Source organism: Strigops habroptila, chromosome 8 (assembly GCF_004027225.2).
Source record: "Strigops habroptila isolate Jane chromosome 8, bStrHab1.2.pri, whole genome shotgun sequence".
Lineage (NCBI taxonomy): Eukaryota > Metazoa > Chordata > Aves > Psittaciformes > Psittacidae > Strigops > Strigops habroptila.
This window is the reverse complement of record NC_044284.2, coordinates 6,976,598-6,991,443: the sequence shown is the minus strand read 5'-3', so window position 1 is coordinate 6,991,443 and position 14,846 is coordinate 6,976,598. Positions and strand designations below refer to the sequence as shown.

Sequence of the window (14,846 nt, the reverse complement as noted above, 5' to 3'; positions counted from 1 at the left end):
TTTGCACTACATTGGCTTTCCCGCTCCAACTGGCCCTGTTCTCCTCCAGCTCCCTTGGCTTGGCTGCAACGTCCTGTGGGAAGCAACTCTTAACACCACAAGAAAAGAGATTCCTGGTGCCATCTCCGATGTGGAAAGATCTCACAGAACATGTGAAATGCTCGGCCAAGAGGTCTTCTTGAATCAGCCTGCTTAGTCAGCTGTGTGCTACAGCTCGGATGCAGAGATATGTTTCTGACCACATATTCTTGCAGCCATCCCTACATCCAGCAGCATGGAAGCACAGAGGGAGTTTTCGCTGGGCAATAATGTATATATGTGTGTGTATATATACACACTTTATATATATACATACATAAAAAGATACAAGAGCAAGCGTAAATATGTTTATATGTATGTTTATATATACTTGCTTATTATCCCCCAAATGTATACGTGCTCTTACATAAAGATATAAGAGATGAAGGAGCTCTGGACATGGAGCAGGCAGGGGGACACACTGCCTGCCTGGGGTGACAGGACCTTGGGGAATGGCTTGCAAAGCTCGCCTTGACCCATGGTGTACTGTCAGTGAAACGCTGGCAGTTCATATATCCCACTTGTGAGCTGGGAATAATGGTTTTCAAAGCCAGCATGAAAAGGGTGCGTATGTCTGAGTTCAAATTGTTAACCTGTAATTATGCTAAAAGACATTCAGGTTTAAACAGATAATATTCAAGGCACTGACTACACAGAAAGTAGGAATTAAAGGCAAGCGCTGGCACAGGGCTTTGACATCAGCTCCTGGAAAATAGACACTACTGCTTTACAAATGACCATTGGAAAAAAGATCATGCGAGTAATGGTTTCAGTGCAATTACCATCCCTGTGTAGCGTACTGCAGGGAAATCTCTTAGCAGAGAGAGTGTGACTTTTCTAAGCTCTTAGAAGCAGGAATTAAATTCAACATGTGAGAGAGCTCTTGGTACAGTAGCAATTCTCTTATTCACAGCCGTGACTGAGACATCCATTGTGAAATAATTAATCCTTGAAAATTAGGAACTGAGCAAACATTAAAAAATCCAAGTTACTTTACTGGAGGAAACAAAAAAAAGGTAGTTGGAAAGGGAAGTATTCAAGCGCTTTGCTCAGGAGGGACAGACAGCTGAATGGGATCCTAGGGGGGTTTTGCTGCTGGTTTGAGGCCCAAGGTTCAGCTCCCTACAATGACAAATAGCGAAAGTGAGGAAAAAAAATATATCCTCCTGTGAAATTAATCTTCCTTCAAGCAACTCTGTTTTGTTCACCTCTTTTCTTCCTTTGGGTGTACCATACGCAGAGCCGCTGTGCCCCATGCAGGATGCCGGGTCCTGCATGGCAGCAGCTCACCCTGCAGAGCCTCCCTTGTGCCAGGTCCTGCATGGCAGCAGCTCGCCCTGCAGAGCCTCCCTTGTGCCAGGTCCTGCATGGCAGCAGCTCGCCCTGCAGAGCCTCCCTTGTGCCAGGTCCTGCACGGCTGCAGCTCACTCTGCAGAGCCTCCCTCCTCTCTCCTTGAGGCCAAGAGCAGGTTGGCCAAGAGCAGGGAGGCTGCTGAGAGCACCACAGGCTGCTGTGGCTCAGCCAAAACCCAGGCTGGGCCAATGCATCCCTGCAAGAGCATCATGCTGCCTGGATGCCATTCACACAGGGATGGTTTCCTGAAGAGAGCAGCCACTGCCTCTCAGATAGGATTTTGAAGTAGCTTCCCAGCAGCCCTGAGGGTGTCTGTCCCACCCCATCCCCAGGGATCAAGGCTTATTTCTTAATCCCTCTGCTGCACCTTCCTCTTCCACAGGCTCAGCTCTACCAAATGACTGCAGGGCTTTGGTTATTTTTCAGATGCTTTCCCTGTTGGTTTAGGTTTTAAAGAAATTATGAGCCAAGTTTACTAACTTGGTTCAGATTTAAGTAGCCCCCATTAAGGTTTGAAGCCCACACCCTCTGGATAATGCTGCTAAATGCTTACTTAGTGCTTTGCCCCTTCAAAGGGCTTTGCAGAAACTAATTAATTAGCTCTTACAGCAGAGAACTGCTGCAGTGAATAGCGTGGGCTTAGTCCTGCTGTTCAGCTGGATTCTGTCTCAGCTGCTGTGGGGATGAGTTAACACAGGAGCCATTGCCATGTCACTTAAGCCTGTGTTGAGCCACTCCAACAAATGCATGCAAGGACCTTCCCTGAGGCTCTCCTAAGCTTTTCTATGCTTCACTTCCTCCTCCTCCTCCTCCTCCTGATGGGATCCCTGGCACCTGAGAAGGGCACTCCAGAGCTCTGCTTGTCCCCACCTTGAAAGTCAGGCACTGGTTTGGGGAAGGCCTGAACCCCTTTCCCCCGGCTCAGTGGGATCCACCTCTGAAAGAGAGGTTATTTATGTTCTATGGCAAAATTTTTATCACCTTTGAAACACAACAGAACACTCATCTGAGCCCAGGTATTCTTCTGGAAAACTGTCAAACCCAAGGCACAGCTCCTAATCTTAAATATAGACAGGAAAGGGGAAAAAAGGGCTGTGACAGTGGGGTTTTTGTTATTATTTTTACATGCCTCATTATGGAGAAGCTGAAACAAGTGCAAGCTGCATTTTTCCCCTTCACAGACCAGCCCATGGAGCATTATCCACCTTGTCACAGCACCTGGCTGCTTTTCACCCCCTTGGGGCTTTCATCTTCCTTCCACTGAGCAACTGTGCCCCAAGAGCTGGCAGGACTTCCTACACCGTTTGGTTCCTCCAGAGGAAGGAGAAATCCTCATCCCTATAAAAAAGGACAGGTTCCTAGATGGATTTGAAGAGGGGGATAAAATGAAGAAATCAAAGAGGAGAGATAGTTAAAACCAGGCAGCATGTATAAACCACTTTGCTTTATTTGGTAGAAACAAATAAATCTAAAAATATGGATACAAAAGACTATCTTAGAGAGCAGGATGTGATTATATGTACCATCCAGGACAGACTTGGAGCACGAAGACTGGAGACTCTCCCATACTAAACCCTTGCGTCTTCTGCTGTCCCAGCAGCATCTGGGCTGTGCTGAGACTGAACCAGCAAGTGCAAAAACCCCAAGCGAGTGTTTCCCCACTTCCTGGGGTGCTGCAATCCCAGCCCTGCAGCACCAGAAATGAGCAGCACTCAGGAAATGCTGCTGATAAGGACAAGGGCTGCGAGTCGCTCTCCCTGCAGAGCATCACTGATGACAGGCCTTGTTCGTGCTGACATGGTATTTTGTGTCAGGGGGTCAGGATGTGGTGTCGGCGCACATATACACACCTGCTACACAAAGAAAGCTGTCACTGGTACACAGCCACTGAGATGAAAGCTGTGCTTATTCATGGTTTATCATAGAATGAACTAGGTTGGAAAAGACCTTCAAGATCGAGTCCAACTGTTATCCCAGGACTGCCAAGCCCACCACTAAACCATGTCACTGAGGGCAAACTGATCTCCCCCCATGGCTGCCCCTCATGCTCTCCACTCGCAGCCACCCCTCATCTGCCCCCCGTAGTGACCCACACTGTATAGCTGCTGCCCCAACCCCTCATGGCTACCTCTCACCTCCCCTCATGGCTGCACCTCATCTCCCCTCAAGATCTATCCTCACAGCCACACCTCACGCCTCATGACCGCCCTGCTTTCCCCTCATGATCTTCCTTCACAGAAGATACGTTTGTCTCACAAAGGTGAAACTTAACCCAGGTCCTTCTGCATCTTCAGGAACTGAGAAGCTAAGAAGCAGCAGATTGTGCAGGAGGTGCAGGGGCTAGACTATACGATGGGCAGGGGTTGAGATATGAGTGTGCATGGGCTGGATATATGGGGTGTGCAGGGGCTGGGATGCAAGGGCTGGGATACAGGGTGCTGAGCCCTGGGTTCTGACATCTGGGGAGCCCAGCACTCACGGTGCTGTGAAAGAGAAGCTTACTGAATAAACCAAGCCCTTGCTGCATTACAGATGAGTCTTGTTATCACACACGTACAAAGCAAGAGGAAGCCCAGAGCTGCCCTCCTGAACAAAACAACCCCAGGGATGCCCCATGAGGAAAGATCAAGAACCCCCTTTGTGTGCTCCCTAAAAGCCCCTTAAACCCTCTCCACCAAGCTTGGCTTTTCCCTTTCGTACCACCCCTTGGGCACAGGCAAGGGGCTAACCTTCATCATCCTGTCACCACCCACATGGCTTATCAGATTCTCTTCTTCCTATAAGGCCTAGGAGCCGTGTTGCAAGCAGCAGTTTTGGGCTGTGAAGCAGCAGATAACACTTGCTCTGGGGCAGGGAGCACTGCTAACTCACCAGGCAAGAGATGGCTTGAGCAACGGCAGGAGCATCAGCTGATCCTTAACAGGAAGGCTGGATGGGGGTGTGTGAAAGAGAAGCTGAGAATTACTCAGCTGGTACCAGCCTTGTAATTATTTCCTATCCCAGGAGTGCACTCCCGAAAGTAGAGCCAGCTGGTATCAAGGAAGCTGAGCTGGGGCTGGTGACGTTTGGCGCACTGATCTTTGTCAAGAGACATTCCAGAGGATGTCCAGTGCTACTTCTGGAGCCGGACTTCCCCTGTGATGAAAATACTGCATGTCCAAAGCCATATATGTGTTCTCTTTCCACCTTTAAACATCTCTGGAGCAGATAAACCTCCAACTGCATTCCTACCCCTGTGTACACCATGGTGAATTGCATAGGACATTGCCCTGACAGGCCTCCATTTGGCCATAGACATCAAGACTCATCTCCAAGATCCCCTCTGCCTCTTTCCCGCTTGCCACACAGCGCTCGCCCAGCCACAAACCCCATTGCCAAAAACAGTGACCTGGTACAGACAGCATCACCCCAGCCCCAAGGATTTAACCTTCCAACACAAAGGGCATCTAGAACAGCCTTCCCCAGCATAGCCACAGCTCCCTCACTTTTGGTCCTGTGTCCCATTATGGATGGTGACTGCAAATGCTCTTCTCCACACCCTATGCACAGATAAATCATCCTTTGCTTCTCTGCCCCAGCTTACTTCCAGCACTACCCTGTCCCGGCTGGGCTGCAGGACATGTGGTTCCCCTGCGGACCCTGCTCACCAGCCTGAGGTGGGACACACTGGGTACCACATCCTGAACTGAGACCTGGATGGAGATGTAGCTCATCTCAGAGCGGCTGCGGTTTAGGTGCCTTTGATGGGATTTTTCTTGGCTGTTCTCCCTTTCCTCTAGGCTTCCCATTTTCCTATGAAGTGCCCGTACTTAAACATTACCAGCTTTTCTTATTTTAAATCATTTCATTTACCAGCTAGAGAGAAGGGGAGAGGGTGAACAAAAGGTTCATAGAAAATACTTCTTTCTCTCTTTTTTTTCCATGAAAAAAGTCTTCTTTCCTTAAAACCAGTTTCACGAGGATCTTTCAACTAGTCCTAATCGATGCGGTTGGGGATTCTTTCACTGTTGGCAGAACTTCTTAGTTAACAGCTTCATTAAAGCCCCCCCCCGCAGGTACCTGCCCTCCACCTCTGCTGCCGCCGTGGGGCAGCCAGCTCCCATGCAGCTGGCTCTGCAGACCAGTAGAGACCTCCAGAAGGATGGGCCTTGGCCAAACCACCCTGTTGGACACCCCACAGGGAGCAGGTCGTGGGGGCAAGGAGGGGACACCCCTGCTTGCAGCCTTGGGGACACATTCCCCCATCCTGTGGCCACCGGCTGCCCCGACCCCCTCCCCGGCAGGACCGGGGGGCACTGACCATTTCTCTGCTGGTTATTAGATTGTTCACGGCTCTCAGGTTTGTTTGAATAAGGCCTTTTGTTCGGCGGCGCTTTCCCACGTCCCTCTGCTCGCTCGGCAGTCGCGTGTCCTGAGTCAAAGAGGAGCCCTGGCCCGCCAAGCTCCAAAGGAGGTTTTCTTCGGAGCAAGACATCTGCGTCAGAGGGAACCTGCCAACATCTGCCACACTTTTCCCCCTTTTCAAGAGCCTTTCTTTCCCGCTTAAAAAGTTGCAGGAACAGATGTTAAAAGTTGTTTTCTTTCTCCAGGGTGTGAAATGTAGACAAATAGCAAAAAAAAAAGGAACCTTCAAGCAGTGCTCACCCCTTTCTCTTTCCTTTTTTTTGGGTTTTTTTTTTTTTTTTGGAAAGCACAGGAAAAAAGAAAAAAAGAGGCTTTGTTGAGGAAGGAGAATCCCCTTTCAGTGAAACCTGGCAGTGGGCAATGCAAAAGGAAAGCGGGAATTTGCAGAAAGCTCCCTTTAATGCTCATTTGCATTGGCCTGGTGGGTCCCTACAATCCCCGGCACAGATGTCAGCCTTCCCCCAAAGCCAGGGCAGCTCCCGCCTGCACCCCCCTGCCTCCAATATAAAGGCCTCTGCCATGACTGAGAGGTGTAAAATAACTGTTTACAGCAAAAGCTGCTCCTCTTTTTCACTGCGGGGCTGTCTTACAAATGAGCCTTGAAATGAGCTCACCCCGAGCAGATGCCAGCGGGCAAGCCAAGGGGCTTGTCCCACCAAAGAAGGGGATTCAGCTGCCCTACATGGGCTGAGCAAGGACCATGGCGGGGCACAGGGGGCCACCACGATCTTCTCGGTCCTGTGTCACACTTGGCTGTCCCAGCACCCCCCTGCCTGCTGGCTTCATAGGACCCACTTTGCTATGGGAGCCACTTTGCTGGGGATGCCTCTTGCAGAGCATCCCCCTTGCAGAGTATCCCTCTTGCAGAGCATCCCTCTTGCAGAGCATCTCTCTCGCAGAGCATCCCCTTTCCAGAGCATTCCTCTCGCAGGGCATCCCCTTTGCAGAGCATTCCCCTCGCAGGGCAAGAAAAGTGGGAGGAAGGGTGAGGCAGGAGCAGCAAGTCCAGGCCAAAGAGGAACATGGAGGCAAGGGAGGAGATACCACCACCATGGAGACCAGAGAGACTTTTCGTGGTGGCACTGCCCTTGTTCCACAGACATGGGGACAAACACAGAGCACCCTGCAGTTGTGCCCAGCCAGGGAGTGATGCCAACAGGCACAGAACATGTTTTTCAGAGCTTTTAGGCAATTCTGCATTTGTTGACACCTCTGCCATGCTGCTGGGCCAGGAGCCAAGGTGGTCTTAGGCTTCCCCCTGCTGCCCTGACTGCTTTGGGAAGGTGCCTCTTCCTCTCAAATTCCCACTTCCCTTTTGCATTGCTGGGTTTCACTGAAAAAGGATGCTCCTTCATCAACAAAGCCTCTCTTATTTCCTGGGCTTTCCAATAAAAAAAAAAGAAAAGGAAAGAAAAAGGCGTGAGCACTGCTTGAAGGTTTCTTTATTTGCTATTTGTCTACATTTCACACCCTGGAGAAAGAAAAGAACTTTTTAACATCTACACAAGGTGCTGATGGAGGGGTGTTTTTGGGGGGACTTCTTCTCTTCCCTACCCACCATCCAAGCCAAGCCCAGGTAGAAGCAATGTGCCCGAGTGATGGGCAGCACTTCCAGCCTCAAGCACCCGCTTCCTCTGCCCCTATCCCAACCCAGCTGCTGCCTCTTCCATGCCGAGCCATGGGAATCGTGTGGCAATACAGATACTCCTATTATAAACACCAGCAACACTCCACTTCCCACATGGGCTGGAAGAAGCTTGAACAAAACAAGGAGTTTTCACTGGCAAGCAAGCAGGGCTGGCTGCCTGAGGGGTGGTGGATCTCCCTTCGCTGTGCGCAGGACACCTGAGATAAGGAGCCCATCCCTGCTCCCTTTACCTGGCAGAAAGGACAAGTTATCAACCTTCCCCTCCCAAACCTTCCCCTCCCAGCGCAACAACCACACCAGCCCACCTCAGGCCCTTGCCAAGTAGGACACTTCTAAAACCAGGTAAGTGTGAGACACCATGTCTGGGGCCACGTTTCCACGCTGAGCCCGGCAGCAGGGTGTGCAGGTATGTTTGCATTCACACGCACACCCACAGTGTTTAAGCAAGGGACATGATGTCCTCACTTATATCACTAGGGCACATCCCTACCCAGGGCTGGAGGAGGGAGAGGGAGCTGAGAAATCCCACCTATAGGTCGGTGCTTCTGAACTGCTTCCTCTCCATATCAATAAGGTGACACATTCGACACCAACCCAAAGGGCTTCGCCTGTGGGACTCAACGGGACACTGCCAAATCCTGCTCATTAGCAAAGCGACCATCAGAAAGCAAAAGCACAGTCATGAAAAACACTTTCATACTACCCCCAGAAGGGAGGAAGCATAGAAGTGCATTCTCACCCTGTGCCAAGTCTCCTCCAAAGGCCCCTCTGCTTCTGCACTAGTGTTTCAGAGCAGCAAACAGACCACCACCTTTCCTCCCAAAACCACCCAAGCTTCCTTGCAGCATGGGGGAAAATAGCACAGAAGTAGAAAACCCATAGAACAAACTTGCCTCTAGGTTTGTTTGCATCTGTAAGGATGCCTGTTTAATGCTAAATTCTACACTGCAGCCAAAAACTAGAAGAGTTACTGATTTCCTACATCCATCCCTGTGCAACAGAGAATTCCCTAAAGGAAAATAAAGTCCTTGTGTTTTCCCTTGAGGATTTCTGTGATTGAAACAACCTTCCTACGGGCGTCTGCTGTCAACAGTTTTTAATCGATCATCATTACCTTGTAATAATAATCCCTGGGAGCAGGAACTCCTGGCTCGAGTACTTGATTATTAAATTAAGAGGCTTCTTCAAAGATGTGAAATGATTAGCAGGTACAAATAGGCAACGCTTCAAGGAGGTACAGGAGGAAAAGACAGGCAGAAGGCATTTTCCCAGGTGTAACTCAACGGCTTCCCGGCTATTGTTTCCCTCCCTGGGAATCTGTGCAAATTGAGCGAGGAGCTGTGCAAGCTGCTCAGAGCGCGCCCATTTTCCTTCCCTTCTTCCCTAACAAAAGCTGCCTCCAAAGCCCGGCGTCAGAGGCTGGACATCTGTCGCCGTTTGGGGGGGGCGGCTTGGTGGTTGAAAAGAAGCAGTGACCTGTCAGCTTTGATTGATGGCCACAAACCTCCGGGCTCGACCCCTCGTGTGGGAAAAGAAGTCCCGCCAAGGAAAGTCCCCTTTCACATGCTAATTCTGGGTTATAAATACAGCACAGGAGCAGCGGAGCAGCAAAGAGCCCAGCGCGGGAACAGAAGCGACCCACTGCCCGAGTGCTTCCTTCCCGTCCCATCCCGTCCTTCCCAGTGCCTGGGTTACAATGACCGCCACGGCTACTGCTGGCAGCGCCCACAAGCTGGCCAGCACCAAGGAGGAAAGGAAGGTGGGTCCCTTCACACTGCTGCAATAGCAACCCCATGCCTGGCTGCTGGTGCCAGGCATGCGAGTGATGAGTGCAGGGTTATGGGCATCTTCTAGGAAAGAGAAAGGGGACTTGCTTTTTCATCTTAAGATGCTTTCTCTGAGTTTAACCCATGTGGGTGTTTGTTCTGCTTCCTTTCTCTGCCTTAGAAAGGCTCCTCTCTGTTTCATTTGGGTAAACTCTGCTTAAGATGGGTGGAAGTGGGAGAGAGCTAACAGCATGTGAGGGACAGGCCACGAGCTCTAGAGCTGGAGGTGCACATTCTCCATCCATCTCTTGCCCCTGCTGAACATTGTGCTACCCTGTGCTGGCTTCATGCAGGGGATGGGGCTCTCTGCCCTCGCTGAACTGCAGCAGGAACAGGAAGAAAAAACATCAACTGCAACTCTTCCCTCTCCTCTTCTTTTCCCTGACAGTTAAGGAAACCCCTCATTGAGCGGAAGCGAAGGGAAAGGATTAATAACTGCTTGGACCAGCTGAAAGAGACAGTTGTGGGCGCGTTTCACCTGGATGTAAGTGCTCATTTTTTTGCTGGTTTTTGTCCTTTTGCTGGTGGGGATTGTTTTTTTCTGGGGGGTGTCTCTTCTGGATGTGGTACAAACCCTTCTAACTGCTGTGCTCTTTCCTCATCAGCAGTCTAAACTGGAAAAAGCAGACATCCTCGAAATGACGGTGAAGCACCTCCAGAATATCCAGAGCAGCAAGCTGATGGGTGAGTGCCCTGTCCTCCCACCCTGCGAGGACAGGCAAAAGCATCTTTCAAACCCGATGAGGCCCAGTCTGCTGCTCGGGTTTGGTTTTCTCCACTAGATGGGGAGATAGAGCTGGGCACTGGTTAACCCGCGGAAGGTGGTTTTTTCCTTCCAGAGCCACTTTCTGCTTTTCGGTCTGATTTTGCCCTGGCATCGCCTTCCCCTTTGCGGTGGGTTGACTCTGGCTGGATGCCTGGTGCCCACCAAAGCCCTGCAAACGATTAAGCTTAGAGTAAAGCCCCGTCGGCTTCAGCAATGCCCCTAGGAGCCCATCTGTACATATGCAAGACCTAGAATCACAGGCTCATAAAACAGTTTGGGTTGGAAGGGACCTTCAAAGCTCATCTAGTCCAACCCCCCTGCAATGAGCAGGGACATCCTCAACTAGATGTGGTTCAACCCAGAACCACATCCAGCCTGGCCTCGAATGTCTTCAGGGGTGGTGCATCCAACACGTCTCTGGGCAACCTGTGCCAGTGTTTTACCACTCTCACTGTAAGAAATTTCCCTCTCATGTCCAGGCTCAATCTCCCCTTTTAATTTAAAACCATCACCCCTCGTCCTATCACAACAGGCCCTGCTAAAAAGGAGCTGGTGGATGCTTCTAAGCAGGAACACATCGGGCAAATTTTACCTGCTCACCAACTCCCCTTTGCCCTGTCTCCAACACAGCTGACTCCAAAGTGGGTCTGGAAGCCCAGCAGCGGTACAGCACCGGGTACATCCAGTGCATGCACGAGGTGCACAACCTCCTCCTCACCTGCGAGTGGATGGACAAGACCCTCGGGGCACGCCTCTTGAACCACCTGCTCAAATCCTTGCCCAGGTCGGGTGAAGACGCCTGCAAAGCAGCACTGAGGTCTTCGAGCCCATCTCAGCAGCTTCTCTTGGCACCAAAAGGCCCCCTGAGCCCTAAGGGGAGCACTCGGGGCACAAACCCATCACAGGAGCGCTTCTATGCTGCAGAGAACAAGCAGGCTTCGAAAAACTCCTTCCAGCTGCCACCGCTGTCTGTTTTCAGCCAGGCTGATGCTGCACCTCCCCGACAGGTCCTGCAGCCCAATTTTTCCCATAACAACCCTAGAATGGGGTCATTAGATATGTGGAGGCCATGGTAAAGTGTGTTTTAAAACGTTTATCCTAACCTTAGACACTCTTACGTATGTATCTTATAGATATGTTTCTTTAAAACACTTGTGGAGCAAGTCTGTTCCTGTAGGTGTACTAAAGACCAGGGTACTTCAAGCCGAAGTAAACCTATGTGTAGCCTGCATTGTAGAAGGCTGCTATTATTTTTTTATTTATTTAATACATCTAAATTATTGTATAGAATCCTCTCCTGCTCTTTAGTGTATATTAATTATATAGCTTGCTTACATCCTTAAAATGATTAACTTCCTATTAATAACGATGCAATAATAATAGACATCAAGCAATGACCCTCTCTGGCATCAAGCTTACCTCTTGGATCTCACATAAGCCATTGAGATCACTGTGTTAGATAAAGGGGCACATGGCCAATGTGTTCTGCGTTTTAATTTTACTATTACCCCTGTGCAGCTGTAGGAGATGCTGGTTCTGATTCGTATAAAAACACTGCTGTGATTAGAAATAGAGAAAGGGAGAGACTTTGGACTTCTTAGGCTGTTTAGAAATGCTCTCTGGATTGCTTACTCTGGCCATGCTGTTCCCAAACCTGGACGTCTGATATTACTGTTAAACTGGTGAGCTACATGTATATATGTATGTTACACATAGTTATATTTAGGGATTATTTCTTTTGTTTCCATAACTGAAAGTTCTAAATAAACTTTTTGATGATAACAACTGATATTTCTCCCACCCTTGTCCTTTCTGCTCTGAGTAAATGGTTCTTGAGGATCTGCTTTTGTTTTCTTCTCTCACAAATGGTTGATTTCTGAATCACAGACTGGTTTGGGCTGGAAGGGACCTTAAAGCTCATCCAGTTCCAACCCCCTGCCACGGGCAGGGACACTTTTCACTAGACCAGGTTGCTCCAAAGGAGAAAAGAAATCAGGAGTTGGGTTCATCAGCCTGGATCGATGCTTTAGCTTGTCTTATAAAGGAATGGCAGAGATAATGTAAATGGCAGAAGGTAAAATTCCCTGCAAATTCGGCCAAGGAGACTGGGACAAATCTGCTTGGCAACATTTGTTCCCAGTTCTCCATCTCAAAGGCAGTTAAAAGCCCCTTACAGTTCAAATAAAAGAGCAAGGAGCTCTTAAACAAACACCACACATACAAATTAATGGACCCGCAGATCAGAGGGGCTCATTATGCAGAGGATCTATTTGATGATGTGCTGAAGGAGTGAAAACCATCACCTCTGGGTTTAGCATCTTTTTCTGTGAAGCTCTCCCTTTTATCCAGCCCTCCTGAAAAGCCATTAGGAGCAGTGGCAGAAGGGCGGTAAGAGAAACAACTGGCCTACACATTGCTGCGTGGAGGTAAGGCAGGTTTCTTTAGTCACGTAGTGAGAAGGCTGGTAAAGACACAGGATTGTACAGATCTTACCACAACCTCAGTTTCTACCCTTGGCCTGAAAACCTCCTCCTTTACTGAAAGGAATCTCTGGAGTGACCACCAATGCAGAAAATACACCCCGATCATAGAGTTATAGCATCACAGACTGCTTGGGGATAGAATGCACTTTAAAGCTATTCCAGTTCCAACCCCTTGCCACGGGCAGGGGCACCTTCCACTAGAGCAGGTTGCTCCAAGCCCCTGTGTCCATCCTGGCCTTGAACACTGCCAGGGATGGGGCAGCCACAGCTTCTCTGGGCACCCTGGGCCAGCGCCTCAGCACCCTCACAGGGAAGAGCTTCTTCCTTATACCTAACCTAAATCTCCCCTGATTGAGTTGGAACACATTTCCCCTTGTCCTATCACTACAGTCCCTGATGAAGAGGATCGTCCACCACAAAGATCCAGATGAGGGTGGGAGCTGGGGCCAGCCCACGCAAACCCCTGCAGCCAAGCACACAGAATACTCATGGGCAGAGAAAACAAGGCAAACAGGCAAAGCAAACCACAAATCCTGGAAGACAAAAGACATTAAAGACCATCCCAGTTTATTGTCACACATAATTGCTGAGTTTAGATAAAGGCCTGAAGTTTTCTTTTACTTCTAGATGGTGTCAGTAACGTATCTCATGTCACTTGGGGCCACCTTATTGTTATGCTGGGAGAGGCCGCAATGAAAATATTTACTATGGTTTGACGGCACCGACTTCAAAACATACTTTCCCCCTAAAAGCTGTAAATCCCCAGTGACTGCAGTGATCGGCTGTGGTTACTGTGCTGAAAAGAGGTCAGTGAGAGATATGTATTTCTCACCATCTCTGCTTGTTTACTTTGTGGTTGGTGAGTTCTATTATTTCCTGTTTCTAATCAGTTCAGGGTTTCTCCTGTGGAGGGTGTGGAGGGTCACGTCGCAGCTGGCCAGAGGGGTTTTATAAATAGAACAGTGTGAGTGCAATTCTTGGCCGACGATGTCCAGGAACAGTTTTAGTTCAGGACACTCACTTTTCATTGCCTTCCTTTCCCACCAATGGTGACCTTTCCTATTATCTCCCTGCCACGTACCCAGCGAATGCTGCGGGAATCTGTTGCAAGTCACTAGTTTTCAGGGAAGGAAACACTTCTTCAGATAGGCAGAAGATTACTCATAGCACTTCATGTACACCAATTTCAGCTATTAATGGTGTTTGACAAAGGAATTCTGTATTTACTTCAAACCCACCCAGTTCTACCAAGACCAGGGCTGTACAAGAGCAATCATATTTTGCTCTTCAATATAGGCACCTCTCCACTGACCACCCAAAACCACATTGCCAAATACTACCATCCTCTCCCTAGGCAAAAGGGGGCATAGAGAAGTTCCCCCAGCCAGCTGGCTAATGCAAAGTAAATAGCACTGTCTTCGTGTTTGAAGCTGCACCATCACACATGCTTTGGACACAGGAGCAGAGCCCATACAGATGCTATTTTCACATCTGCAGCAAGCACCAGCAGCTTTATGTAAACCTGTAATGAGACGACACTTTTCATCAGGGACTGTAGTGGTAGGACAAAGGATAATGGGTCCAAACCTTTATATATACTGTGCTCCAAGACCAGCTCTTGTGGAATCCAAGATGAAAACTCCCCCTTATTTCTCAGAAAACAGGACCAAATCCTTTCCCATGAGGAAGGTACAGAGGCTCACAAGTATTTAAGAGAACTTACAGCCCTGCCATGCTGTCTTCTCCCACACACACACAACCCTCTGGGCCTCCAAGCATCCCTGCCTTTTCCCTTACTCCTCCGCCCACCCTCAGCTCAGTGGAGCAACCTCTTTCTGACCCACACAGTCCCCACTGTCCTCCACAGCAACCAGGCCAAAATGCTCCAGATTCAGGCATGCTGCTTAACAAGGAACATGAGCCAAATTTTCAGTTGACCTCTTTGTTGAGGGCTCACTGTGGCAAAGAAGAGCTGTGAAGGGGCTCATGATCCTCTAATCCTCCACACTCACAAGCAAGTGACCTTGTAAAACCCCATGCAAAAGCAATTCCAGGGCAAAACGTTTGCAAACTGCTCTGAACCACACTGCAAGTGCTTGTAGCTCGCTAGTGAAGCGTTCCTCTGGAGAGGGAAGCGAAAGCAAACCCACCAGCAGCACAAGACCCAAGACTTCACTTTTCCTTTATATATGCCATTATCTCACAGCTTCCACTCTAAACATTCCTGTCTTAACAGGCACATGCTCATATTTCATCTCATGAGAAGCAATGTTGTTTTGAGAACCTA

General features: G+C 49.3%; 1 protein-coding gene across 2 annotated transcripts; it reads left to right on the top strand.

Moving 5' to 3' along the window:
• Nucleotides 1–9,082: 9,082 nt before the first annotated feature.
• LOC115611405 (transcription cofactor HES-6-like) lies at nucleotides 9,083–11,865 on the top strand. 2 transcript variants are annotated; one of them, XM_030494275.1, is made up of 4 exons: nucleotides 9,083–9,243; nucleotides 9,699–9,794; nucleotides 9,916–9,994; nucleotides 10,707–11,366. In XM_030494275.1, the coding sequence occupies exons 1-4, from the start codon at nucleotides 9,181–9,183 to the stop codon at nucleotides 11,150–11,152; spliced, it is 684 nt and encodes a 227-aa protein (XP_030350135.1). In that variant the 5' UTR covers nucleotides 9,083–9,180; the 3' UTR covers nucleotides 11,153–11,366. The 2 variants fall into 2 exon arrangements, with proteins under 2 accessions (XP_030350135.1, XP_030350134.1); XM_030494274.1 differs by having other exon boundaries at nucleotides 9,108–9,243; nucleotides 9,919–9,994; nucleotides 10,707–11,865.
• The last annotated feature ends 2,981 nt before the right edge of the window (nucleotides 11,866–14,846 follow it).